The sequence below is a fragment of the Musa acuminata genome, chromosome BXJ3-4 (genome assembly GCF_036884655.1).
Source record: "Musa acuminata AAA Group cultivar baxijiao chromosome BXJ3-4, Cavendish_Baxijiao_AAA, whole genome shotgun sequence".
Classification (NCBI taxonomy): domain Eukaryota; kingdom Viridiplantae; phylum Streptophyta; class Magnoliopsida; order Zingiberales; family Musaceae; genus Musa; species Musa acuminata.
This window is the reverse complement of record NC_088352.1, coordinates 46,162,087-46,187,624: the sequence shown is the minus strand read 5'-3', so window position 1 is coordinate 46,187,624 and position 25,538 is coordinate 46,162,087. Positions and strand designations below refer to the sequence as shown.

The window sequence follows — 25,538 nt, the reverse complement described above, 5'->3', positions numbered from 1 at the left end:
ATACTTTGTAATATATAATATCTAAATTATATATAATATTATAGCACGCCGTTTTTATATGTGCCGTATTATAACAAATATGGAAGACAAAAAGGTAATTTCGGTGAGAAGCGAAACCCTGGTTCTTCGGCTGCTGACCCTATTTATATCTTCCATTGGTGACGCTCTCGGTCGGCGAGCAAAGACTCGACCTTTGTCGTAATCTCCGGCTTTTCATCCGTGAGTTCGAATCTTTCCTCTCTCTTTCAATCGCAATCTGTTTACGTGTTTCTTGATTTGTCGTGGAGTGGTAAGAGATGTCGATTTGTTGGGTTTCCCGGTGATGACATGTAAACATAGATGACGAGTCCGATATTATCCATTCCACTCAGCATGAGGACGAATCGAGGCATTTGTCTGAGAGAAACCCAACTCAGTCTCTTTCTCCGTTTTTCTTTTTTTTCCTACATTATTTCCCCCGTAGCTTCTTTTACTTGGTGAAAAGAGAATTTTTTTCAATGTGATAGCGGCATGATTATGAATCTCTCCGCTTCTCTGAGAATTTATTCGGTGATCGAACTAAATCCTCCTCCTCATTCCGAATGCCGAATCGTGTTGTGATCTTGATATGCATTGTTCTCGTCTTTGCCGATCACATTACCAAATTGTAAGGAAGCAGCAAAATTGAAATCAGGTTGTGTCTGTTGGAAAAGGAATAATTTTTTTACTTGATATTTGCGGAAAAAGATATTTAATCATTGAAAGAGGAAAAAAAATGTGTTCTTTGTTCTATTTTGTTTAATGCATCTTTTGCAACAAAAGATGCTTCTTTACCCTCATTCATTGTCATAGAGTTTGGTTTTATCCTAAAGATATATCTGATTTCCTTGCTTTGGGTAAAGAATGGTGTTTTTTGATGTTAGGACTTTATACACCAGTTAAATTTGTTATTTTATTAAAAATATTTTTATTGTAAAGATATTTGCCATGAAGGTAATGCCACAATTATTTGTCTATTATACATAGTTTTGCAGGCTCATACAGGAATTCAACTTATGGAAGTATGAGATATTTTGCAATGGTAGATATTGTTTTTTTATCATATAAAAAAATAAAGATGCATTTTTAATGATCTGTATGCAACAACTGGTGCTTCTTTTTCCTCATTTCCCGCGATTACTTGCTGCGTCGTCCTTGTCTGCGATGCCGTGATTCCGACGAGGGGAAGCGCCACTTGGCCTCCCGCTGTGAAGGCTGCGGGCAACCGCTCCACGCGGCGGCAGACTCGCGATGGTCCTAGTGAATAGGCCCAACGGGAGACTAAATTGACTCCGTATAGGTTTGTGTTTTGTCCGCTTGATCATGCCCAAATCGGTTCGCCTTCAATTGGCTTTTGCCGACGGACCAAACTGATCAGACTTCCCAAGTGTCAAACCCTAACCCTTCTCGCTCTCTTCCGCCTGATATAAGCGGTGACGCAACCGACGAGATCGAGGCGATCCTGGATATCGTCGGCGAGCTTGGCCTGGTGCTCAACTCGAACCTAAGGAAAACATTTTCTTTTCTGATCCCTTGCGCAGTGCAGCGACGCCCTGAGGTAATTGCCTCTACCGCTCTAGATCCACACCTTTGATTAGCTGGCTTAAGTATGTCACAGTTTGATGTGTTTTCGCACGTTGTGTCCAACTAAATTGCTAAGATACTTTTGCTTGAACTGTTAAACACAAATGGTTTACAAATTAATTGCAAGGACTGGTGCAGATGATATATAACCTTTGTCTCCCGCTCCAAATATACCGATGCCTTTTGGAGCTTTCATTCTCTAAAAAATCTCTTTGTGTTTATTCTTTTAATTGTTAAGTTTTTAGTTATATGACACTTTATGGCAGCATCACGGTTTCATCCCATTTGAACCTTTAAATCATTGGTTTTTCCTTTTGTTGGTTCATAATCTGGTTTGCTTTTCAGAACGTTGCAGTTGATTTTATATCAGTTGGCACTTCCTAAAAAATTGTGTCAATCTTTGATGGATCTTCTAGTCACATGTACAATTACACCGCACAGTGGGATGTGGTCTATGTAATTAAATATATTTTCTTCTTTAGAAAATAATTTTTTGGTAGTTAGTGTCTCTATTTTAATGTGTATAGGATAGTATACTAAATTTATTTAATTACATTCTGTAGATTAATAAAACTAATCGACTTATTTAATTTGAAATATATACTGTGGATGACGAAGAGCATAATATATTGTCCATCTACCATGTAACAGTATGTGGCAATGAGTCTTTCTACAGTAGGTGCTCCATTGATTGCTTGATTATTTATATTATTTTTCACTATTTACACTGGAAGGTTAATATAATTTGATTCTATCTCATGTGCAAGAAGGAAGTTGTTTGTTTATTTATTTTCTACTGGTGAATGATATTTTACTATCTAAAATGTGTTGCTTGGTATTTTATGTTGCCCCATGTTTGATGGTACCAACTACTTAGAGTTGAAATGAACGACGCTACAAGTACACCATAAATGATTTCTCCCTTCTTTAGTTAATATGTATGCTTTACTTTTTATCTTTCATTCTTTTACCTTTGTGGTTTTCATAATGTTTTTTGGATTCTAGAATAATTTTCTCAACCTGACCTTACCTTGTCAACCTTGGCCAAACCTGATTTTGATTGTATAAAAATTGACCAATTTTGATCTTTTTTCCAACCCCAAACCGACAAGCTTTGCCGACAATTTCATTTGGACTCCTTCCTTATCATGGAAGTCTAGTGCCTTCATAATTCTTCATCTGACCAAAGGTGGGTTTTGTACTAACTCTAATCCCTCTTCAAGTCCACCTTTTTTTCTCATTAATCAGTCTCAAATTCCAATATTCTTATTTATTTGTCTGCAACAACTTACTTCAAACTTTAAATTTAGAAAACTATGCATGGAAAATTGGTTTTAAATTACAAAATTTATAAATCTATGTGCATTAACTGGCCGCTACTCCAAGCAGTTGTTGCATATGCAGCAGGCACAAATAATCATCGACACATGGATGCATGAATCTTGATGATATTGATATGGACCTCAGACCTTTCAAGTTGGATATTGATGAGCTTGTGGATGAGTTCAATGAGGTAGTTTCTTTTTCTCAAATTTTGTATGCTTTTTTGCTGATCTTCTTCAAGCTAAAGTGCATGTTTTAGTTTAGAGAGAACTTACATCATTGTTCCTTGAACTGGCAGGGTAACCATACCACATTGGCAGACATGAAGAAGATGTGGATGGCTAAGAAATTCTCTTATATTTATGAGGCTAAACCTATCTCTAACGAGGCCATATTTATGCAGTCTCTTTATTCATATTCTATTAGTATGTCTAATCACCATAATTCCCTTTTTAGTTTTTATATGCTTGATTTTACAATTGGAGAGAATTAGTGATGAATGACTACTTTATGCAGGCCATATGGTTTCTACAGGTTCACTGTCAACGAGATTGGGTGGCTTCTATTGCCTTTACTGCCTCTATGAGACTCAACCATATAAACCTGCTTTCAAAATTTATTTATCTCTTTGTATGTGCCGGTGATATTTAATTCTTAAAGTCATTTTAATTACCTTAGATATCAGAAACATAGGTCTATGGTAATTTTTGTCACTGTTAAATTCTTTCTTGTTTATCTGCATTTTTCCTTACATATTTGCTCTTCTGTCCTCATTAGTGAACTATGAAACGAAAAAGTGCATCTGGCCATGACTAGACACTGAGTACCATAGATATGTCATTCAGGTTTGATGGTGAAATATGCATTGTACCCCTTTTTCTCACACTTTTGACTTGTTTAGGAGTTTGTCTAAAATTGGTTTCTTCTATCTTGCTTTAGATCTTTAGAGTAATCTGAAGTTGATGAACTCCAAACTCCTACTGCTGCCCTTCTTTGTTCAGTAGTCTTTGATTTTGCTTTGGGTGTTTGGCAAACTTGTCTTTAACATTGGTCTGTGTATTGAATAATAAATATAAACTGCCTTTGCAGAAGAAAAAGGTTCTTTTTTAGGTTTGCAGAGTGAAATAGTTCATGGGTAGCAAGAAACATTATTATTTTATTTCTTTTTTTCACTCATTTGTTTATGTCTTCTGCAACAGGTGAGTTAAAGAGGCTGAAGATTCTTGTTATTGATGCAAAAAAGATTGGTATTGCTATTGTTCCTGCTCTTGTCAAAAAAATGCTAGATAAGAACATGTTTCTATTTGGCTTTGTTGATAGAGTTGATGGATATGAGAGCCAAAGGGTTGACGAGATAATGAAGCTAGAAAACAAGCGAATTCAAATAGCATATGAAAAGTAACTTATCTGAACTCTATAATATTTCTTATCCCCTATGCTTATGATATGTGGTCGTAGTCCACTCTTTGTATCTATTTCTGTGTTTTCAATGCTTTCAATTTTGTAGTGTTTAATCTTCTGGCACTGTAGTGGGCACAGAATCTGTGCTAGCCTAATAGGACACCCTTGGTATGGAACTGTACCAACCTGGCATTGTACTTGTACTTTTGTCAGGCCAATTCTGTGTTGTACTCCATTGGGTGCAGTGCCTGCAAAATCCTGCTGGTTTATATATGTATGTGCATCTCTGATTAGGTGCATTCTTCTTGTTCTATGCATACACAGAATTAAGTATGTCTGTGTTTCCTTGCTCATAATCATGGCTATACCAGTCACCAATTCTTGCCTGCTGATTTCTATGTAGATAATACTCATATGAGGATGAAGATCATTGTACTGTTTTCTTATATAATGGGCTATATTATATATTGCTTGTTACTTACTATTTTCTCTTTCCATGTTACAGATTATTGGGCAATACTCTGATAGAGGACTATCTGCATATGGACCTTGTAAGTCATTTCCGTTACATCTTGATGTTAAGTTGATAAATAGTGCATGCATAGACTAGTTGGTTATCACATTAGTACTGCACCCTTTTTGTACCTTGCATTTGGAAATCTGAAAAACATGGTGAACACCATCATGCTCTCTCGCTCACCGAAAGCAAGTCATTATTCAATGAGCAAGTCTTGCATCTTTATCACTTCCACTATTTTCTCTTTTGATAAAAATGAAGTTGAGCTGGTTTGCAAACTGTTGAGGACAAATTGAGGCTTGTGATCAGTTCTTCTGGCATATACAAGCAGATGAATGGAATGAGTGGATGTATTGAGTTCTCTTAGGATTCTACAAGGAGAATTAGGATGCAAACAGATTCTTTTCTTTTAGGTTCCTTTGTTATTTTGTCTTTTAATTAGTCACTTAAATGGTAAGAAAGGGCAAAAATGTCTTGTTTTAAAATTCATAGTCCATAAATGGTTTGGCTAATTTTTGTCAAAGTTCTATGGAGGTAGGAGTATCATTTTGTAACTAAGAAATGCAAGTGCATTTTAGGTATATATCTAAGTATTTCTTTGTAATTTTCGCTAGCACACTATCTAGAATATATACTGTGTTTTTTAACTATATATTTATATATCTATTTAAGATGGGAATTCAAGTGGCATATGCGTGTTTTGAACAATTTATCTAGAAATTAAAAGTAAGTAATCCAATGAAGGATGACCATTCTTTGTGTGATGCTAGGTCAACTTATGACGTAGGTACAAGGTTTTTCTTTTTCATTTTCTTTCTCAAATCTGATGTTTTGCCACATGATTGCGCCCTGCTGCCGTTGACCATTACGAGCATGTCCCTTGATACTTAATCATTGAGGTCAATATTGTTGGGAGATTGCTTTCGAGTAATAATCAGATTTGCTAACTAGTTGCTTACTCTTGAAACTGATTCCTGAACAAGCTGACCATGCCTCTATTTTGTGGTCGAAGCTCATTCCTACTTTTGCAAAGTGATTTCAGTAAATTGCCTTCTAAGAAGCAAGACCTAAAATCCTTTTAATATTTTACTCAGTTCTGAATCATGAGAACAGTGAATCATAGTCTTACCTTGATCATGCTCTCCTGGTTTTCCTCTGAAAATTCCATCGTGTGCTATGGCACCATTAATCTGTTATGCTTTCACTCGATGGACTGTTCCTCTAGAAAGTTACAATGCATTAGTTGATGCATACAGGGCTTAAAGGCTCCTGAAAAATTCCAACTCTCCCTTTGCTGTTAAGTGGCTGATTGAGCTCAATCATATATTGTTTTAATTTGTTTTTCATTATTTATAAACAACCAATTGATAACATGATTATTTCCTACTTAAAATGTATGTCCTGGGGCTTTTTTTTATAACTGTAGTACATATACAGCATGCCGTTACCTGTGCAGACTCTAAAGCTTACATGTTAATGGATTGGTGAAATGTTTTAACAGCATGGCAAGTGATGTCTAAGAAATCATCAAACAGCATTCTAATACCTGATGTGTAGTACATGGTTGTTAGGACAGTGTCTTGTTCTTGATTTCCATGATGAAATAGCATGCTGTTCTTGGATTTTGACTTGCTAATCCATTTAATCTAACCGTCTATGCATCTGTCGTAAAATTCTTTTGCTTCGTTAGCACGATAACTCTTCTAAGAACAAAGGCAACCAGAACTCTGGTGCAGTAGTAACAAATATACTGTTATTTACTTGTAATTTTAATTAAATAATGCTAGACCCATAAGATCTTGTACTCTATGACCTTTTGTTTCTACTGCAAAGTTTTGAAATGGTTCATCTATCTATTATATTTTAACGAAGTTCTGCTGGCAATAATCATTGCTGTTCTCATTGATTGTTTGTTATCACTTATATTCAGGGAATGGAATTGGAACTAAGCACACTAAAGAAAATGTCAAAAGAATATGCTGAAGCAAAGGAATTGGCTATATCAGGTACCCTTTAATGAACACTTTTTGCAATGTATTATAATAGCTAGATAAAAAAAAGATCAAGGCATCATTTGCAGATTGCTGCATAACGCAAGTACTCACTATTGTCCTTGGAGAAACTATATTCTAGCTATAAACTGAATATATAGTATGGTTTTTTTTCAACCATAAGCCTAGCTGGACAGACATTTGTTTCTATTACTGTTGAATAGGCCAAATTCAGGCCTTAAAATACAGTTACCTATGGTCGATTTTCAGCCAGCTTTATTAATTATGTTGGAATGCTCTGATGCAATATCTTAAAATGAGGAAATCAGTGGTGAAAAAAAGATATCTGTTAATGTCATAATTTGCTTTGATCTCTTAAAGCAATCATCAACTGAGAACTTCATGTTAGGTGCTGCCCTCGAATGGCAGAATGATCATCCTAATTTCTGTTCTTTGAAAGTTCTGCTGTATAAAGTATCTGTCATCAGTTCCTTATTGAAGTTAAGAGGAAACAACATAATTTCTTCTAGAAGATAACATTTTGATTTTCCATGATGATGAATGATTTTCTTTGCATAATTTGGGAAAATATCTAATATAGAAATGATTTCCATGTCATATCGCCATGTTTTGATTAGCATGATTTATCTTAATATTCTATGCTATTAGTATATTACTTACTAAGCTTTGGAATTTATCTGGCACATTAACTACAGAAAACATCTTTCACCTTTAAAATATAGCTAAACATCTATCATTATGATAACAAATGTATTTTAGCAAAGATTTCTTTTTTTCCTCTTCATGTGGTTTTCCTTTACTAAAAAACATCTCTTCTCTTGCCCTTTTTTCCCCAATAAAAGAAGCTATGGGTCCAGTGGATATGGAGGATGTAAAACACATTACAGAAGACAAGAAGCTGGTGGGAGACATGGTAGATGATATCGTGAAAGACTGGGATGCTCAAAAGGAGACATTTTGTAAGCAGACTGGCATTAGTAGCCGCAACGATGCAGTGGCAGTTGATGACTTTGACGAGTTGGAACACCTCTTGAACGAGTAATGTACAGAAACATGCTTTTACCACCCAAATATTGGGGTTTCCATGCTTTGCAAGTAACATTTGTTCCATGCTGCTGATACTTTACTGTGCAATGAATGTCATTTATGGTGGATAGACAAATAGTTTTTTTGTGTCGGTTGTTTCTCTAAACTATCCTTTTATCCCAAGATTGTTGTTTTTCAAGTAGCCTTAGTAAAACTGTATTTGAAATACATGAGAAAGTTTGGGCTGCTGTTTGATCCCAAAGATTATGGGCATGTCCTCATCAGCCTTAGCCACACCTGTTTTCTGCTTAATATTTTGCTCTCTTTCAGCACTCGATGTGATATCTTCGATTTATTTGACATTAGTAAAAATTGTTTTTGGATTGAATTAGAATCCATTCATCATGTATTATAGCCTTGATTAAGCCTCTTTTGTATTTTTGTTCTTAATTCAACATGGTTTCAAAGTCATTCATATCATTCAACTTCTAGTGTAAGATATCATTCAACATGGTGTAGTCTTACTCCAAACTTTCTAGAGAAAATACCTCATTTTATTCATATAAATGATACCATAACATACTCCATACGAGGATGCAATCAAGCCAGCAGAAGGAAAAAAATAAGAAACAGCCAACCATTGCAGATTGACGCAGCATTTGATATCAAGATGAGGAAACACAAATCTACACTGACGCACTGAGAAGCTTAATCTCTTCCTTCATGGCTGCAGCCAGGTGATCATAGGCTTGTCCCCAAGCATCCTTCATTTCAGGGCACCACATCTCTGGGACTGCATCCTTTATGGTCTCCAACAATGCAAACTTCACCACCTGCATGATTTGATATAAATCATCACTTCTAATCCTCTGAAGATTTCTCCATACTCCAACTGAGAAGAAATGTGTTCAAAGCAAGCTTCTACTGTTGGAAGAATAGTATAAGCTTTTACATCAAAGTTCATACATGACAACGTCGAATGAAATAAACTTGATCTTGAATTAGCACTGTTGTTCTGATATAGCAGTTGTTGTTTTTTCTTTTGGTTACTTTTTCAGGTGATTTGTGAGAGTAAATGACCTCAAAATGTTCATCGATGACGCCGGAGTTCATGTGAGTAGCTCCCAGCTTCTTCAAGGTTGTCTCCCTCACTGCAACTTTGCCTGTTTTCCTCAGCTGAGCTGCTGATTCACATGCCTGCAACCAAGCGTCAGGAACACCAAGCTTGTTGGACAAGTGTTTGACATTGTCAAGCTCAGATCAAAGTCAAGCTACACTTGCATACCATGGTGAAGACTGCCATGGCATGAGCTTTGAGCTTTGGGTTCTTGTCGAGCGGCACATCGGCGTCGCGCAGAAACGAGAACAGCTGAGTTGCCGAAGGTGCGATCTCGAAGATCCTATCAAGAACAGAAGTTTCAGCCGCAATGCATGTGGTTCTGCAAGAGAGTGCGTTGGCGTAAGAGACAAAGGAGATACTTCAGGAAGAAGCTTAGGGCAGTGTCAGCTGCACTCTGCTTCATCACATTCCACGAGTTCACCACAAGGGCCTCTTGCTCCTCACTGAATGCAATGGCTTGAGCCCCCTCAGAGTTCTCCATCTCTGCTTCCTCGGATGAGAGCTGCTTCTCTCTCTCTCTGCTTCTGGTGCTTCGATAGGACAGCGATTGGAACGCATGAATGGTTGAGAAGAAATGGAGGATGGGGTGGCCTTTGGAGGATAAGAAGAGGCAAAGACTGGTCCCAAAGTGATCCAGAATAGCCATAGTTGGCTCAAAACCATACGTGGCTCTGTCCTCGAGAGACAAGGATTTGATATTGTTTTGGTTTGTATCCCATGTATCTGTTGCAAATCCTTATCATACTTTTAGAGAAAACATTTTTGTTTGCTTCTATACAAATTATTTTAGAGAAAACAAAAACAACAAAATAAATACTTCCTCTTCAGTCCATCAGAATTCTTCTTCTTCTTCTTCATCAAGCATCTTAACATGTCTGTTATCCAAAGTTCTTATCATCTTTGCACTTTGCAGGCATTCTGCAATCTACAAGCATGCACAGCACAAACAAGACACTCACCATGGACGCTGGTATGCTTAATGATCACACACCTAAACTTCTCTGGTTGATTGGAGAACTGTGTTTATCTTTCACCAATGTTTAGGACTTGGAAATCCATCTGCACGACTTCTGCCAACAATTTGACATGCATCATACAAACACTAGAAAAGTTTCGAACATAGCTTGTCATTATATATTCTATAGCATAGATCTCGATAACAAGATGAATATTTTATACGCTCAAATGTGGATCCATATCCATAATTATATGCAAATCTTTTTCGTTTTTCTTGAGAAGACATGATCATGCATCTGGCTACCAACTTCCACTGTGGTGTCTCCTCCCCAATCCATGCCATGATTCCTAGTCAAACACTATGGCCTAAACCCATGTGCAAATGTAAAGTTCTTCCCTCTTTTGCCTTTACAGCTTTTACTCCCTTTTCCTTGGATAGAATCATTTGATAGCTCGAAGGCCAGGAAGCCATCATCTCAACTACTGCAGCTCTGTACCAAAGTGTTCCTGGAAAGGGAAGTCAAAAGGGAAAGTCATCCTTCGCCGTATTTGATTCTGTTGAGATATATATAGTAATTTACATGTGCTTTCTGTTTCTGCACACACCGAAAGGCACTGTGATGGATGATTACTTTTTGGGTTCCTGACACTAATCACTTGGATTCTGCACTTCACAGAGCAAAGCTTGGCTTGTCAGATTGTAGGGTTGACTCATCTAATCCTTATACCTAAAGGAGATTAGTCAAAGTTTATGTTCAACTCTGTTATGCTGCCACCTTCATCAAAAGTCTTAAGTAGCAGCTGCTAGCTGCTAGACCACAAGTAATCTTCAATGAGATACTTGTGAAACCAGAGACTAGTAACTGTAGGAACATCACAGTACTTGAAATGTGTCAATGCAATTTGCCAACAAGTTAGTTTAGATCAAAAGATGAATGACTGCTAACAACAGATTAAACTGATGTTTTAAGAACCAGCTGAGCCAAATGCATAATCAAATTCATTGAGCACATTTTCTCTTGCTATCCAAATTATCATGTGAGAACACCTCCATAGAATCATAGGTCTCTCTCTCTCTCTCTCTCTCTCTCTCTCTCTATGTGATGAACGTAATTGAGGAATCAAAAATTTGAGTTACTTGTGAATATATCCCACTTTCTTCCTTGTCGGTGGAGTGCACAAACAACCAAAATCTTGCAAACTATTCAATATCCAGGAGCCAAACACCAAAGTTCTGCGGCTCTTAGCCCACACTGCTTGCTCTTGTTTCCATCCCCAAGTACCAGAAAAGAAATGAGCAAATGCAATCACATACCACCCATGCATGGATGTTTTTGGATATCTTTTGAATACTCTCTGTGTTGTCCTTATCATGTTCATGTTGGGACCTGAAATTGAAAAAGTGCACACATCGAGTATGGGTATTTCTACTGTCATTTTAGGTCTCCAGGGAACCACATAGTTTGCCATCCAAAACAGAGGGGTGAATGGTGGGGAGACTTGAAGGATTGGAGATGGTGGCCTGAAGAATTTGAAGTGGGTAAAACTAAAAATGATATCTTTTTTTTTGCTTCTCTGAACCAAGAGGAATGGCGTGATGGTACCCATCATTTTTCTCTGTAATTTTGCCCACCTGTGGTTCCCTCCATGCTTGACATTGGAGCTCGGTCCCATCATTAGGATTCCAGAGACAGAGCAAGCGATGTGGAGAAAAGGAAGGGTGGGGTGGCGGTAGAAGCAAAGAGACGAGAAATGGTTAGTGCGATGGATTCTCCTTTTGCTTCCTAACCGTCCTTCGTTTTCGGATCGAAAGGTTTTGCTTCGCAAGTTGATGATTCCTTGTTTTCTGGAGGAAGAAACCCCTTTTAGGTTCTCAAGTATGAATCTTTCTTACAGAAAATGAAGAGCAGATGAAGGAAAGATTGGATCTTTAGGTCGTTCTTAGAGAAATCGGGTTCAAGTTTTAATCTTTTCCTTTCATCGTACATATTCAAGTTCATCTTTGCAAATAGCTTAGACTAAATTCTTTTTTCTTACTGAAAACAGATGCTTTGATTTTTCTGACATAGATTGATGTTTTTTCTCTGTTGTTGCAAGTAGAAGTGTCCACCCATCTCTGCAATTCCACTGGCTCTTGTAGAACTTTCACTCTCCTGAAATGCCACTGAGTTGTAACTTTGCATCTAAAGTTTGAACTTCTCGTCCTGAAAAAGCTCTATTGTGTGCAGGTACATGCAATCTTGACATCAACTTAGGAACTGAAACTGTTGCTTATGGACAATAATTTAGATTTTGTGTCTTCAGACTCCATGATGCCCTCTTGAATGAATTCTCATTGTGAAGTTATCGAGCAACAGGCAAAGAAATATGACTGATTTTAGAGTCAGAAAGCTTGGGCAAGGTCAGATGAAAGCCAGAAATGTTCCCATCGCTGTAACTCCTGAAGGGTTTTGGTGTTGCCCCTCTCCTGCAGTTCTACAAAAGACCATTAAAAATCAAAATCACCAAAACAAGAAAAAGATACTGTCTACAATGCCGTCAAAGGCATCTTCTGTTCAGAGGCCAATGAGTTCCCCAGTAGACAAAGGAACACTTTCTGATCCATTAAGTTCAAGAGTTTGTTCCGAGGATAATAGTTGTCTTACCTCTGATACTGCTGCTAAAAGTCCAACAAAGGCAGCTGAGAGTCTCTCAAAATTAAATGTTGGGAATCAACACCAAAAAATTTCTGTGGGCTTTGGTCAGCCTGAGACCAGTGATTTGAAGATTATTTTGTTTGGGAAAGAGGGAATTGCCGTCGAGATGAGCGTTCACAAGGCCATTCTCACAGAACACGGTAGCTTCTTTGCAGAAAAATTCTCTAGGCAATCTCCGGTACCATTTTTTGAAATTTCTGACTGTGAAGATGTGGAAATTTATGTTGAAACTGTGGGGTTAATGTACTGTGGTGAAGTAAAACACAGAGTAATCAAGCAAAGTGTTTCACGTGTGCTCCGCATTCTAAAGGTTTGTTCAGACATCACAGAGTTCTGCTTTACATTTACATATTCCTTACATAAGTTTCCTGTCGAATTTTTTCCATACATCTCTGTGTGATTGAATTTTATTAGCATATTTAATTAATGATTTATATATAGTTTTATTGCATGTGTAAGACAGTGCTCAAAGTTACTATTATCATGGTCCTTTGTTCAAGGAATGTTTGTTAATCTATAACGACCAAATGAACCATTTCAAAGTTATATTTTTTTGTTTGAATGATGTGAATGTGATTACCAAAGTTAGAAGCATTTGAGAGATATTGCGACGTGCAAATGCATTTTAGTTTATGAGTGTAATCACCTTTTGTACTTTGGAGCTGAAATTATGAGAGATCAAGTCCTGGGAGAACTACTAGGATTGGATGCATGTAAACCAGTTCTAATGTTACTTTCCAAAATATACTGGATGCAATGGTCATATAATATGCATATAAAATGGGCCTTGTATTTTCATCAACTTAGGCTGGCAATAAGAATTTCATGTAATCATTGTGCATTTCATGTAATCAGTTATGTAGATTTTGTTTTCTTTCAACTTAGCAAAGTGAGCAAATTTCCAGGAAGAGAAAAAAAGACAGACAAATAAACATGTGCAACTGTTCTTAAAAGTAATTTATTGAACTAGAAGCTCTATGTCTCTCTTACTTTCACCCCCTTTGTTGTGCATATGTAATCTTTTTACCTTTATGTTTTCATTTGCTGGTTGCAACCATGGACATCACCAAGATTCACATTTGCAGGTTGCTGAATCGCTTGGCTTCCATGCATGCATTAAGGCATGCTTGGATTACCTGGAGGTAGTCCCATGGGTTGGTGAAGAAGGAAATGTGGTGTCATCTGTCCAACATCTTCAGAGCAAAAATTATAGCATAAGTCCTATATTAAAGCGAGTATTTTCTGATACATCGAAACCTCCAAATGATACTCTTGCTCATATAATGGAGCTAGTCCTCAGAAGCAACGAGGAGAGAGGTCGACGTGAGATGAAATCATTAGTGCTCAAACTTCTCAAGGAAAACAGTTTCTGGACTGATGGATCCGTAGACATATGCATCGGAACTTTGTATAGTTTATGCCAAAGCTGCTTAGCCTCGTTGATAGAGCTCTTTAGACAAGCATCCAAGTCTACTCGTATCGAAAGCAAGGATCCTACAGTGAGGAAGATAGCTCTCGAGGCAGAAAATCTTCTTTGGTTGGTCGAGATTTTGGCTGTCAGGCATACTGCAGATGAATTTGCCTTGATGTGGGCTAGTCAAAATGAGCTTGCTCAGCTGCACTCAAAGCTTCCAGTCATGTCGAGGCACCGAGTTAGCTGCATTACTGCCAGGCTTTTTGTTGGTATTGGAAGAGGAGAGATGCTTCCATCGAAGGAAACTCGGCAGCTGCTATTGCATGTATGGTTGCAGCCACTGGTTGATGACTACAGTTGGTTACAACATGGTTGCAGACAATTCGACCGCAAGGTTGTTGAGGAAGGAATAGGCCAAACTATTTTGACACTTCCTTTAGAAGACCAGCAAAGTGTTCTGCTGTCATGGCTGGAGAGCTTCTTGAAGGTTGGTAGTAACTGCCCTAATCTGCAGAGAGCCTTTGAGGTATGGTGGAGGAGAACTTTCATAAGGCCTTACTTTGAGCAACATGGAAACAATCTAAAAATGGACAGAAATTGAGTAGTTAGGTTGCCCTGTATTAGCTGAGTGGTTTATGATGAGTTGCGAAAGGAGTGTACATTGGTTTGAAGATGCATTCATTCTTGAAAGTTAGCATCATGGTGATGGCGGCTTATAGACTGGAAATTTTGAGCTACTAATCTTGTGGCAGACCTGATTGGCCCTTTAGTAGCATCTCAGGATTGAGTTTAAGCTTGCAGGTTTTGATCTGTTGAAGGCATGGCTGGAAGTGCATAAAGGAGGTGCAATATCCTGATTGGTTGATCATCTTTCCCTCTCTTTATGGATGAGAACTGAAATCAAATCTTTACTAATAGAACAAACACATGAATTCAGAATTCCATATGTGGAGTACACTGAACTTGACATTCCTGAGACAAAAGTTTGTAATGATACTAAGTAGAAACTATATATTTTCATCTTTTGTTGGCTATTTCTGGAGAAACAATTGTTATGATGTTGCAGTTGCCATTGTGAAAACAGAAGTTGACACTCAATAGAGAAAAGCTTGTAATGATAAAAGTTTAATCTCTGACAAATTTTGATGGCCATCTTTGGAGAAATTTATTGTTGTGAGTTCCATTTTCCATGGATCACCTTGCCAAAGGATTGCAACAGAAGCAGTGAAAGGAGTGCAAGGAATGTAGAGGAGAGGAACTCGAAGTGCAGTCACATCTCCCATTCACTCCTCTCCAAGGATCAGCTTCAGCATGAAGGGCCATATCATGTCACAGGGTGGCTGGGAGACCTCAACAACAGAATACAGGGGATAAAGACACAATGCCTGGAAGAAGCCTTATCCACAAGAACCTTCACAGGGTAAGCATACACCCTCATCTTCCTACCACTGTAATTTAGATCTGCAACTCTTTCTTCTTCAGCCATGTCAACAGCTCAAAGCAGGTTAAATTGTAGCTTTGATACCAGCAGGAAACATGGTGGCTGAGATCATAGCATTCTCATGGTTCATGTTTAACTTATACCACAGGTGCTCAATGGCAAAGATCAGTTGCTACAAGCCCACATACAAATCTAATGTTGATAATAACAACTATGACACAAGCTGCAAGGTGAGTGATTTATGGTGCTTGTTTTGAGCAGAAGACACAGTGTAGTAACATGCCAAGGTTGTTTTCTTTGTGTCTTCCTCTCAGATTAGGGTTCCTGCAAGGACTGACAGAATCTTGTTCAAGGTTGAGCATGATCATGGTATTGATGCAATCTTGAACTCTTATGAATCCATTGATTACATCAAGAGCTCTGACCACAAACCAGTGAAAGCTCATCTTTGTCTGAAACTGAACTCACATTCAGATCTCTACAGATCCACAACTCTTATATAATAGAGAAAACCCAATGACTTGCCACTAGTCAGATCTACATAAAACTTTATGCCTCATGAATTATCTAATGTATGAGAGCAGGAAAGAAAATTAAACTTGACCATTAGAGTGGATACATATTTTGAATGCTATCCCATGGAAGTCAATCCATCAGTACATGACCAATTATTGCATTGCGGTCAACAGACTGCATCAATGCAACATTTTATTAACAATTCAATGCAAAAGTAGCCACCAACTAACATTCTGAATTGCATTTCTCCAAATGCAAACACCCTTTTTGTGTGAAATATGATTCTTTCAGGTTTTCAACAATATCAGCATTCAGCAAGACGACTATTACAAACTTTCTAAAACCAAACAAGGCTGGCGATTACCAGAGCACCGATGAGAAGTAATAGTGCCTTCAGATACATATCGACCTGCTGTCCCTGATGCACATGCCGGGGGAATCCATGAGCATGCCCACCATGAAATGCATTGCCATACCCATAGGGGAAGCCGGCACCATGACCATAAGTAGTAGCATCCGGGAATCCATGGACCTGAAAGCTCAAAAGTGGGAACAAGCCACCGATAGCAGCAGAAAATGTGTAGTTTCCGAACCTAGTACCAGCCACAGGGGCTCCACCCATGAACCATGGGTTTGCATGGTGAAAATTGTTTGGGTCTGGCGGGGGTGCCGTCGCTGGCCTCTGCCCAGCTGGGCGGTTGGGAATGTTCATACCAGGTGTGGATTTGGACCGTGGATCCGTAGCATTCTTCCCCCGGCCATATAGGGGGACTAACTTCTCTTCTTCAATGATGGCCTTGCAGACAGGGCATTCGGAAGATTGGGCATGGCCATGAAGCCATTTGTAAAGGCAGGGCCAGCAGAACAGGTGACCACAGAGGGTGACCACAGGGTCCTGGGCCAGCTCAAAGCAGATGTTACATTCAAAGCTACCAGCATCATTGTTGCTACTGCTTCCGCCAAAAGAAGAGCTTTGCGGGGCTCTACCGGATGACGACTCCCCAAACCCACTGGCCATCGGTGTAGAGGCAAAATCAAAACTTGCAAAAGGAGAGAAAAAGGAAAGATCAAAAAGGAGTCAAACCCAGTATAAGTTAGATACTTTAGCTAACAAAACCCCAAAAATTAGCCTTTAATTTCCAGGATCAGTTTAGCCAACACAGAAAAGGAAAGGAAACTGAATCCAATTAGTGGTACATCAGGTCATGGATGCCTTAAGGCAGCGTAGTTGTACAAACTATGCCAAGAACAATCTAGAGAAGAGAAAATTCTCGCATAGATCAATACCTATGGAGGTAGAGGCAGATGTGACAGGAGGAATTTGGGAAACAAACGACCAACAATTACGAACCAAACCCTAACAAAACCCCCAAATGTAAAACCAATTGGCCGCACAATTCTCAATGGACAAGCGTGCGACCGCTGCAGATATGATCAAGAACTATACATATAAAGGAAAGCGAACCAAACCCTAGCAAAATATCAACGAGTCGGAGATCAGAATGTAACCGGTCGAAAACAAGGTCTTCTTAGATCGGATAAAAACAGCGAAAGAAAAGAAGGAAACAAAATAATCATTCTAGGTTCGAATCAACAACACACAAACAAAAAGCGATCTCGAACGAGGGAAAGCGGGCAAAGACGAAACTTTTATCGAATAGAATCAACGCGAAAAATAAGATAGATCGAACGCAAGAAGGCAGAGCGAATCAGTACCTGATTCGAGCGGCAAAAGCTGGGAAGGGAGTCGAGGGAAGAGATTGGAACCGATGAGAAATCGAGAGGAATGTAAACCGAGAACGGAAGACTTTGACGGGTGGATGCGACCACGGAATCCTCCAGTGTTCTCCGTGACACTTTCGGATCTTTTGGATGGGTTTCGGATCTACCAGCAGCATCCGAACCCTGTGTTAGCCCGACCCAGCAACATAACGGGTCTTGTCGGGGCCCACACTAACAGCCGTTATCGTTATAACGGGAAAAATGTAAGGGTAAGAAAGTTATTTTGAGACTTGGAAAGGATCGATAGGTAAATACGTCTAGTATTTATGTCATAGAGACGGAAGAATACGGGATACAAACCCTATTAAGGGATATGAACGGTCCAGATCTCCCAAGATGAGTACTTATAATCCATCCACCGTCCGTTTCACGTTAGTGTACCCTTTTCAACAAGATAATATATCCGTCGCTTAATTCAAACCTCCTCGTTACGGTTCCAAAGAACCCTAAAAACAACAGAGAGCAAGCGAGCTAGCACAGGCGGAGGAGAGGAGAGGAGAGGAGATGGAGTCGCTGTCGTCGTCGACACTAACCTCTGGGACGTCCTTGGCGGCGTCGGCATGGGACGGGGGGAGGCTGTTTGTCGGTGGCGTCTCGTCGGACACGAGGGAGGAGACGCTGGCGGAGCACTTCGAGAGGTACGGCGAGGTGAAGGAGGTGGTGGTGTTGAGGAACCGGGTCACCGGGAGCGGGAGAGGCTTCGGCTTCGTGCAGTTCGCGAATTTGGAGGGCCCCGAGCGCGCGCTCAAGGAAGCGAAGCATGTCATTCATGGAAGAACAGTTAGTGCTACATCGTTTTCTTTTCTCAGTTCTTTACTTTGCATAGTACTTCAAGAAGTGGACACGAAAAGAACTAAAATTTACTTCAACGTGTGCCTGTTTCATTCCTTTTTTACATTTTTACTGTGAGATTTGAATTGGGGGAAGTTTACTATGCTTTCTATATTTTGTCCCAGGTCTTAAAAAATGATCCTTAGGTTTTATATTTAGCAGGTTAATCGACGTTTGTTCCTTCTCATGTCTGTTGTACCTTTTGCTCTTCGAAGAGAAGAGAGAGAGAGAGAGGGAGAAAGCTCGTCTTGTTTCTTTGTTACTGATTCCATCAAAGTAAAGTGTTCACTGTTTTCTATTTAACCAAAGTGTTTTCACATATTTGTTCTGTTTCTATATCCTCCCTTCATCTCAACAATTAACAATTTGGCCTGTTCATTTGTTTTTTCTTCTGGGAAAAGTAATATTAGGAGTAATAATTTTTATTTTTTCTTGTTGGTGGCCCCTCGGTTCCTGTGGGTTTCAGTTGTTAATTTGTAGTATTTTCTGTGATATTTCTCAGGTTGAAGTGAAAAGAGCCATACCGAGAGGTGAGCAACGCCAAAACCAACAATCCTGGAATGCACATCAGGATGGAGGATCCAGTGGTTCAAGTAGGATCACTGGTAATAGTAACAACCAAAATGGCAGCCACATAAATTCAAAAAAGATTTTCATAGGAGGTTTAGCAGGCGATGTCACACACCAGGAGCTTAAGAGTTATTTTGAGAAGTTTGGTTCTGTCGTTGATACAGTTGTCATGTATGATAGTGCCACTCAACGTCCAAGAGGTTTTGGCTTCATCACATTTTCTTCAGAGGAGCCTGTGGCGACGGTACTAAAGAATAGACACCATAAGTTGAATGGGAAACTTGTAGAGGTTAAGATTGCAGTCCCCAAGGATTACAGTGATTGTACAAATAATAGAAATAGTGAGAATTATTACAATGTAAGTGCTTTTGGTGGACAATGTGGAAGATGGCCTGTTTATGGCACCTATCAAGGTTATATGCATCCATATTATGGATATCCTAATTATGTAACAACACCTTTTTCTCCTTATCTTTATGGTGGACTATATGGAGGAGGATATAATAACGGTGGTTATGGGATTGGACATGGGTGCCTTCTTCATAGTCCTAGGAACACATGGAATATTTCAAAAAGAATGGTAGATTTCCATACATATCCTCCCTATTTCAGTAGAGACTACAGAAGTTATGATCGAGGTCATGGATTTGATGATGGTAATGAGAACAAAGACGGTCTTGGTGTGCAAACGACAGTTAAGAGTGTGACAGATTCACAGGTAGAAGCAGAAGATGTGAATTGTGATGCACAATGAATTTTGATTGGTATAAATTCCTTTTTATTTGAACTTTTTATTTCTTGTCTGTATATTATTATTATTATTATTATTATTATTGCTTTAGTTATACATGATGATTGTTCGTCTTCTGATTCCACAGTCTTATTGGCAGATAGTATTGCTTTTATACTCTGATTAGGAAGAATCACATATTTGCACAACTGCATTCTGGAAATGGGACTAAACCTACTGTGGTTTTCATTTCTTATTGTAAGAGGATGATGTTGTTTGCCTGTTTCTTTAAATAGTTTCCTTTCTTGCAACCCAGATTTTGAACTTCATACTGGGGTGTGATAACAAATGGCTGCTTGTTGATAACTTCTTTAGTTCAGAGTATATGGCCTTTGCTAATGTGTGCTTTGAGAGGACATATCCCTCATAAAGTGGTTCAGAGTGATGAGACTATATTAATGCTTTAAACCTGATACTTAACACCATATTAGAAAGATATTTTATATGTTTCTATAAAATAATATAAGTTTTGAGTTCTGCCCACCTTTTTTTTGTTCTGTTCCTTTGCCTCTTATTCTTCCCTTTAGAAATTTTTGCTGTTATGTTGCCTTCATATTACTTCGTTTGTTGGTAGTATAAAGATCTGGAGTGATTGTTTTGGGAGCACCTAATCTATCAGAAACCTGAGATGAAGTAGTCATGATTTTGGTTGCTAATGAATCCTAAATGCATAGGTAACTTGATGAAAGGTTTTTAGCGCAGAGAACTGTCATCAGAATCATTGCTTTATATTTCCCTTTCTTGAGTTCTCCCTTCCATGAGTTTGGCATTCTATTATATGCCTTACTATATGTTCTTGCCTTTAGCTATATAAGCATTACAGAGTGTTGCACACTAGATGCAAACAATGGGACTTAAACCCCTGAGACCTTTTGACTGCAAACACAATGCACTAACCACTAGTATGTCTCCTTAGAGACCTTGCTATGTGTTCTTTATTTGCATGTAGCATAAGAATCCCCTGATGTCTTATCTTCATTGGTATTTTGTTCTTCATTAATGCAATCGTACATAACTATGTTTGCACATAATTGTTGTTAGTCAGTGTATTTCGACGATGAACTTATCCAATAAATGTGTCCCTCAAGAATCAAAGTACCTATGCTCTAGGATTATTTCTAAATTTCACTGATGGCTTACCATTTAGTCTCTAGCTATAAGCACTTTGTGAACCTGGTGCCATGGTTTTCATGTTCTCTTTGGGCCAAAATATATCCAGTCTAGGTTGGAAAATAACATTACAATTTTAGAAAAGTCTGGGCTGAAGAGAAGATCCAACTTAATGATCTTTGCTTTCCCAGTCAGTACTTCCAGCTTGAAGAACCTGACTTCAGGAAATATTTTGATATGATATTAATGCCTTCGGGCAAGTTGGAATACAAAAAATGGAGAATAAGATTAGAAAGTTATGTTACTTAATGGTCCTTGGAGAAGCCACCGGACAGTGTCAAAGAGTGTTTTATCAGATGGGAACATTTCTTAATGTAGTTCAATTTGATTTCCATCAGAAAATGGCATTGTTGGGTATGGTATATAATTGCTTGATCCGAGGAAACCAAGGATTTCGAAAAGATTGGTGAAAGATAAGAGTATAAGAAAGAAGAAAGAAGAAAGTTGAAGAGACAATGGATGAGAAAAGAGGAAAGGGCCTATCAATCTGATAGTTGATTTTCCTACAAAACCTGCATAAATCTGTCTTCTGCATTGTGCAGCACCCTTCTTTTAGATATCCAAGCCTCAGTCCTGTACTTTCTTTCCTACGAAGAATCTTTACTTGTAGCAGCTGGTTTTCTTTTCTTTTAACCTCTTGCAATCTCTACATCCTTTCATATGGTAGTTGATGCCAGCTCATTCCTAATTATTATCAATTACATAATTTATAAAGTTGACTGAACTTAAACATGCCGGAGCTTGTCTCATACTTATTCATTCATCCTTTGCCTTGATTGGGCTTGCAATGGATCTCTATGGGCTAAGCCTTTATCATGCTTCAGCTGCCTGTAGACCTTCCTAAATTTTGTTGATGCTAGCAATAATACCAACAATATAGTTAAAAATTGAGCATAAAATGATACGGGAATGGCTTTGTAGATTCTCCACTTCCTTAGCCCATATGCTTTTTTATGATTGTTGTCTCATCATTTGTATACACTAACATATGGAGAAGTGTAATGTGTATTGCAGTTTAGATGTCAGTTGGCATTGTAAACAACCAAACTTGGGCAGTGTTGAAAGCAGCACTAGATAAGAGAAAAATTGATAGAAGTAGTTTGGAACCTACTATATTCTGGAATCATTTGTAATTAGTTATTTGGAACACTAGATTTTGCAATCTGTACTGGTTTAGCACATGCTTATTGCCTTTTAGTGGGACGTGTCTATGATCAAAATGTTATGAGAACAAATAAGGCATCTAGCTTATTGTCTTTTATATTTTCTCTGATCTACTTTAGCCTGTTTCTTCCAAGATACATCCAGGTTCTGTCATGAATTTCCATTCCCAAGTGTTCTTTTACCGGAGAATATAAATATTTCTTTTATATTTTACTTCTATGCTTCACTATTCAGATATACATCGTCTGAATTTGTAGACTCCATGCTGGTAAGGATTCTCTTTGCTCCCATTTAATTCTGTCTATAGCCATCATTTTCATTTCATTTTTGTATTAATCAATTATGTCGGTCATTATTGGTCAGGCGACTTTGGGTCAACACTGGATTCCCGGCAGCAGCTTCATGCCGGTATGGTTTCTCTTGAAGGGCTTTCGTTGCTTCTATTGATTCTGTATTCACCTATCACTTTAATTTCATTCGCTGATTGGTCATTGTAAGTTTTTTACCGCAGAAATTTTACTCATAACTGATCATTTTTTCTTGTTAAAACAATGCTAAGAATATTAGTAGATGTGTCATTCCAGACTATTCTTTAATTTTTAATAAAACTGAGATGTTAAATCTTTTGAATCTATCAAGGCTGCAATACTGTGCTGCCTGTGATCTCCAATTATTGTTGTTCAATCAGCTTCTCTATCTGAAGCACTAGGATCTATGAGACTGCTCTGAAAGATAACCAAGTTTCACTTGACAAGTCAGCATCATGCTCCATCATGACAAAAGGGGTCGAGAAAAACTGTGAAATCTTTAGTTTCTTTTAGTTCTTGACTAAAGTTTCCTTTTTCCTTTTTGGTTTTTCATTTTCTCAATGTCATATACTCGAACAAATTAGAGCTTGGTAGTCAATCAAAGTTCTGAATTTTGTTGTTTTATCTTGAATTGGCATTGATGTAGACAATCCGAACTTGGATAGGATGCTACCATATTGCTGGACATTGGATTCACAAGAGCTGCGAATCATCTTGAAGCCTTGGCGCTGGACATCTGATGCAACAAGTCTTCTCACCTGCTGCTGCCAATCATCTTGGAGCCTGTTCTCAATTGTAAGCATAGCCATTGAAATGAACAAAATCGCTACAGATTTTTTTTGCTATACCTGATGTCGCTGAAAAAAATTGCTCAGACATTGGACATGTACAATCACATATTTGATCTTTTTAATTCTTAAATTGCTGTCTCAATTATTAGTTGGATCGATCATAAAAATGTGGTTTATATCAGTGATGCATGCTACTTGTTGGTTGCTTTGGGGTGCTTCCACACTGCAGGTCAGGAACATCATTTTCTTGTTTCATACAGTTATCAATATGCCTCTACAAATGCATGCATCAATGATAATGAAGCAAACCAAATAAGTCTTGTGCTGCATCTGCAAACAGGCTTTAGGTGAAATGCTAATATTTGGAACCAAGATTATTTTTTCAATGTGATGCTAGAAACAATTTGGTGGTTTCATGAAACAGAAAGACTCTTAAAAGTTGTTAGATCAAATATCTGAAGCTGTTCTTGTTGATACCAAATATTTGTTCTATCTTTTCTTCCAACTCTTAATTATGGGAGTATGACTGCCTCTTCAATTCTACCATGCCTCTCTCTCTCTCTCTCTCTCTCTCTCTCTCTCTCTCTCTCTCAGAAAGTGGTTTTTGACTTGGCAAAGAAAGTATTAGGGTCTGTTTCATGAGGCTATAGCCCTGAATAGCATGGATCAGCCCCTTGGCAATTCAATCATTCTCTTCACCTCAGAAGCTTTCTTGAGAGCACAAACAATGTGCTATTGGATTATAAAGAAAGAAAGTCTTACTTTGATCTCAACCTTCTGCCAATTAAGCTACTTTTTTTTTTCTTCAAGCCAGTAATTATTACTCCTCTCGTGAAGCATGTATTGAAGAAGAAAGAGATAAACAAGGGACAAGCTTTTCCACTGCTTATAAAACTCCTTTTTCATTGAGCAGAAAAGAGAGAAAAGACAAACACTTAATGTTCATTTGGGAGTAATGAAAAACATGCTCTGATGACTTAGCAGCAATAATTTATCATTATTTGAAGAATCCCTAAAAGCAAAGTAGGTGGGTTGACAATGATAACACAATGGTCGGCCATTCACTTTAAAGTTCAATTCCATATTATTCTTTATATTTTGATCCTACTAGTTTTATAATTTTTATACTTAAAAATTTATATTAAAATTTATATAGTTTTAAAAGTAAAACAAATAATTATATTTATTTTAACGTCGTTAGTTGCATTGACAAAAAAATACATACCACGTGTTGGATCGATGCAAAAGTGATAGGTAAAAATATAATTTTAATATCTCTTCTATTTTCAACACATGAGATATTGAAATTATCTTTTAACTGATAAACTCTAAAGAAATATTAAAATTATCTTTTTCTTAGAATTTTGACGTGGATTCAACACGTAGTGTCACATGTTGTGTTATCTATTAATACAGTTGATAGCATTAGAACAAATGAGATTATTTATTTTATTTTTAGAATTACAAGAATCTCAATATAAATTTTTTTAAATATAAAAATAATGATGCTGATATGATCCAAATACATAAAATTATTTGTAATCAATCGATTATTGAAGGTAGAAATAGAAAAAAATATATTTTCCACCTTAAAACTTTGATCAATCTATTGCTAATTTTATTTTTAAATACAGAGACAACGATCCAAATATGTGAAATTAACCCATGAAAAAAAATATTTCCTACCTTGAAGCTTTGATCAACCTATTGCTAATTCTATTTTTCATATATTGAGACAACTAAATATATTTGTAACTGAAGGTAGAAATAAAAAAATATATATTTCTCGTCTTGCAACTTTGATCAACCTATTGCTAATTGTATTTCTAAACTAGAAACTATTTTTTAATCTAGCAAGTTAATTTGAAGCAAAATAATGCAGTTTGTGGCAGATCTATACTATTTCTTATTGGTGGACACACAAGTCTACATATCTACTCCACATACTAATAATTGGTAACTGATCCTCTTGTGAATCCCTTTATAGAGAGGCCTAATCTGACTGAAATCATTAGATTTCTTATAACCTAAAAAATTTTATTGGTCAAACAAGTAGCATATCTCACCAAAAATTTCAGTGCTTGCAGATGCATGCTGATCAACCTGT

General features: G+C 37.7%; 6 protein-coding genes and 1 non-coding gene across 19 annotated transcripts; 5 read left to right on the top strand and 2 right to left on the bottom strand.

The window, feature by feature from the left end:
• Positions 1-198: 198 nt before the first annotated feature.
• LOC103982516 (uncharacterized) lies at positions 199-8,080 on the top strand. Of its 7 annotated transcripts, none has more exons than XM_065145160.1 (9): positions 1,114-1,318; positions 1,450-1,576; positions 3,010-3,115; positions 3,224-3,350; positions 3,442-3,555; positions 4,125-4,323; positions 4,832-4,877; positions 6,774-6,849; positions 7,698-8,080. In XM_065145160.1, exons 3-9 carry the CDS (start codon positions 3,038-3,040, stop codon positions 7,895-7,897), a joined length of 840 nt encoding a protein of 279 aa, XP_065001232.1. In that variant the 5' UTR covers positions 1,114-1,318; positions 1,450-1,576; positions 3,010-3,037; the 3' UTR covers positions 7,898-8,080. The 7 variants fall into 7 exon arrangements, with proteins under 7 accessions (XP_018680610.2, XP_065001232.1, XP_065001231.1 ...); XM_065145159.1 differs by having other exon boundaries at positions 3,007-3,115; XM_009399458.3 differs by having other exon boundaries at positions 1,115-1,318; positions 2,992-3,115.
• On the top strand, positions 315-405 carry LOC135637403 (small nucleolar RNA SNOR75). The gene has a single exon (XR_010496256.1). It is a non-coding gene; the product is annotated as a small nucleolar RNA SNOR75 (small nucleolar RNA).
• Positions 8,081-8,413: 333 nt separating the features above from the next.
• On the bottom strand, positions 8,414-9,578 carry LOC135634677 (non-symbiotic hemoglobin 1-like). The gene is made up of 4 exons (XM_065145162.1): positions 9,361-9,578; positions 9,167-9,281; positions 8,962-9,078; positions 8,414-8,714 (listed from the first exon to the last, which is right to left on the bottom strand). Exons 1-4 carry the CDS (start codon positions 9,480-9,482, stop codon positions 8,568-8,570), a joined length of 501 nt encoding a protein of 166 aa, XP_065001234.1. The 5' UTR covers positions 9,483-9,578; the 3' UTR covers positions 8,414-8,567.
• A 271-nt stretch (positions 9,579-9,849) lies between these two features.
• Positions 9,850-15,102, top strand: LOC135581125 (BTB/POZ domain-containing protein At3g50780-like). Of its 6 annotated transcripts, XM_065145154.1 has the most exons (4): positions 10,329-11,771; positions 11,855-11,912; positions 12,187-12,964; positions 13,740-15,102. In XM_065145154.1, exons 3-4 carry the CDS (start codon positions 12,326-12,328, stop codon positions 14,667-14,669), a joined length of 1,569 nt encoding a protein of 522 aa, XP_065001226.1. In that variant the 5' UTR covers positions 10,329-11,771; positions 11,855-11,912; positions 12,187-12,325; the 3' UTR covers positions 14,670-15,102. The 6 variants fall into 6 exon arrangements, with proteins under 6 accessions (XP_065001227.1, XP_065001226.1, XP_065001223.1 ...); XM_065145155.1 differs by lacking the exons at positions 10,329-11,771; positions 11,855-11,912 and adding an exon at positions 9,850-9,971; XM_065145151.1 differs by lacking the exon at positions 11,855-11,912 and having other exon boundaries at positions 10,329-11,713.
• Positions 15,103-15,213: 111 nt separating this feature from the next.
• Positions 15,214-16,012, top strand: LOC108952655 (type IV inositol polyphosphate 5-phosphatase 11-like). The gene is made up of 3 exons (XM_018825063.2): positions 15,214-15,488; positions 15,658-15,739; positions 15,824-16,012. Exons 1-3 carry the CDS (start codon positions 15,214-15,216, stop codon positions 16,010-16,012), a joined length of 546 nt encoding a protein of 181 aa, XP_018680608.2.
• A 72-nt stretch (positions 16,013-16,084) lies between these two features.
• Positions 16,085-17,898, bottom strand: LOC103982519 (uncharacterized). The gene is made up of 2 exons (XM_009399466.3): positions 17,742-17,898; positions 16,085-17,065 (listed from the first exon to the last, which is right to left on the bottom strand). Exon 2 carries the CDS (start codon positions 17,041-17,043, stop codon positions 16,363-16,365), a length of 681 nt encoding a protein of 226 aa, XP_009397741.1. The 5' UTR covers positions 17,044-17,065; positions 17,742-17,898; the 3' UTR covers positions 16,085-16,362.
• A 348-nt stretch (positions 17,899-18,246) lies between these two features.
• LOC135634676 (heterogeneous nuclear ribonucleoprotein 1-like) lies at positions 18,247-23,598 on the top strand. 2 transcript variants are annotated; one of them, XM_065145158.1, is made up of 4 exons: positions 18,247-18,587; positions 19,141-19,972; positions 22,696-22,740; positions 23,306-23,598. In XM_065145158.1, the coding sequence occupies exons 1-2, from the start codon at positions 18,312-18,314 to the stop codon at positions 19,960-19,962; spliced, it is 1,098 nt and encodes a 365-aa protein (XP_065001230.1). In that variant the 5' UTR covers positions 18,247-18,311; the 3' UTR covers positions 19,963-19,972; positions 22,696-22,740; positions 23,306-23,598. The 2 variants fall into 2 exon arrangements, with proteins under 2 accessions (XP_065001230.1, XP_065001228.1); XM_065145156.1 differs by having other exon boundaries at positions 23,287-23,598.
• Positions 23,599-25,538: the final 1,940 nt, after the last annotated feature.

Excerpts from the sequence above, each read along its gene's own strand:
- LOC135634676 (XM_065145158.1), top strand. The coding sequence starts at position 18,312 with ATGGAGTCGCTGTCGTCGTCGACACTAACCTCTGGGACGTCCTTGGCG. Across the intron at positions 18,588-19,140 it reads ATGTCATTCATGGAAGAACA|GTTGAAGTGAAAAGAGCCAT; the intron begins GTTAGTGCTACA and ends GATATTTCTCAG.
- LOC135634677 (XM_065145162.1), bottom strand. The coding sequence starts at position 9,482 with ATGGAGAACTCTGAGGGGGCTCAAGCCATTGCATTCAGTGAGGAGCAA. Across the intron at positions 9,079-9,166 it reads CCATGGCAGTCTTCACCATG|GCATGTGAATCAGCAGCTCA; the intron begins GTATGCAAGTGT and ends GCTTGGTTGCAG. Across the intron at positions 8,715-8,961 it reads TCATCGATGAACATTTTGAG|GTGGTGAAGTTTGCATTGTT; the intron begins GTCATTTACTCT and ends CAAATCATGCAG.
- LOC135581125 (XM_065145155.1), top strand. The coding sequence starts at position 12,326 with ATGACTGATTTTAGAGTCAGAAAGCTTGGGCAAGGTCAGATGAAAGCC. Across the intron at positions 12,965-13,739 it reads GTGTGCTCCGCATTCTAAAG|GTTGCTGAATCGCTTGGCTT; the intron begins GTTTGTTCAGAC and ends TCACATTTGCAG.
- LOC108952655 (XM_018825063.2), top strand. The coding sequence starts at position 15,214 with ATGGCCATCTTTGGAGAAATTTATTGTTGTGAGTTCCATTTTCCATGG. Across the intron at positions 15,489-15,657 it reads TCCACAAGAACCTTCACAGG|GTGCTCAATGGCAAAGATCA; the intron begins GTAAGCATACAC and ends CTTATACCACAG. Across the intron at positions 15,740-15,823 it reads ACTATGACACAAGCTGCAAG|ATTAGGGTTCCTGCAAGGAC; the intron begins GTGAGTGATTTA and ends TCTTCCTCTCAG.
- LOC103982516 (XM_018825065.2), top strand. The coding sequence starts at position 3,038 with ATGAATCTTGATGATATTGATATGGACCTCAGACCTTTCAAGTTGGAT. Across the intron at positions 3,116-3,223 it reads TTGTGGATGAGTTCAATGAG|GGTAACCATACCACATTGGC; the intron begins GTAGTTTCTTTT and ends TTGAACTGGCAG. Across the intron at positions 4,878-6,773 it reads ACTATCTGCATATGGACCTT|GGAATGGAATTGGAACTAAG; the intron begins GTAAGTCATTTC and ends ACTTATATTCAG.
- LOC103982519 (XM_009399466.3), bottom strand. The coding sequence starts at position 17,043 with ATGGCCAGTGGGTTTGGGGAGTCGTCATCCGGTAGAGCCCCGCAAAGC.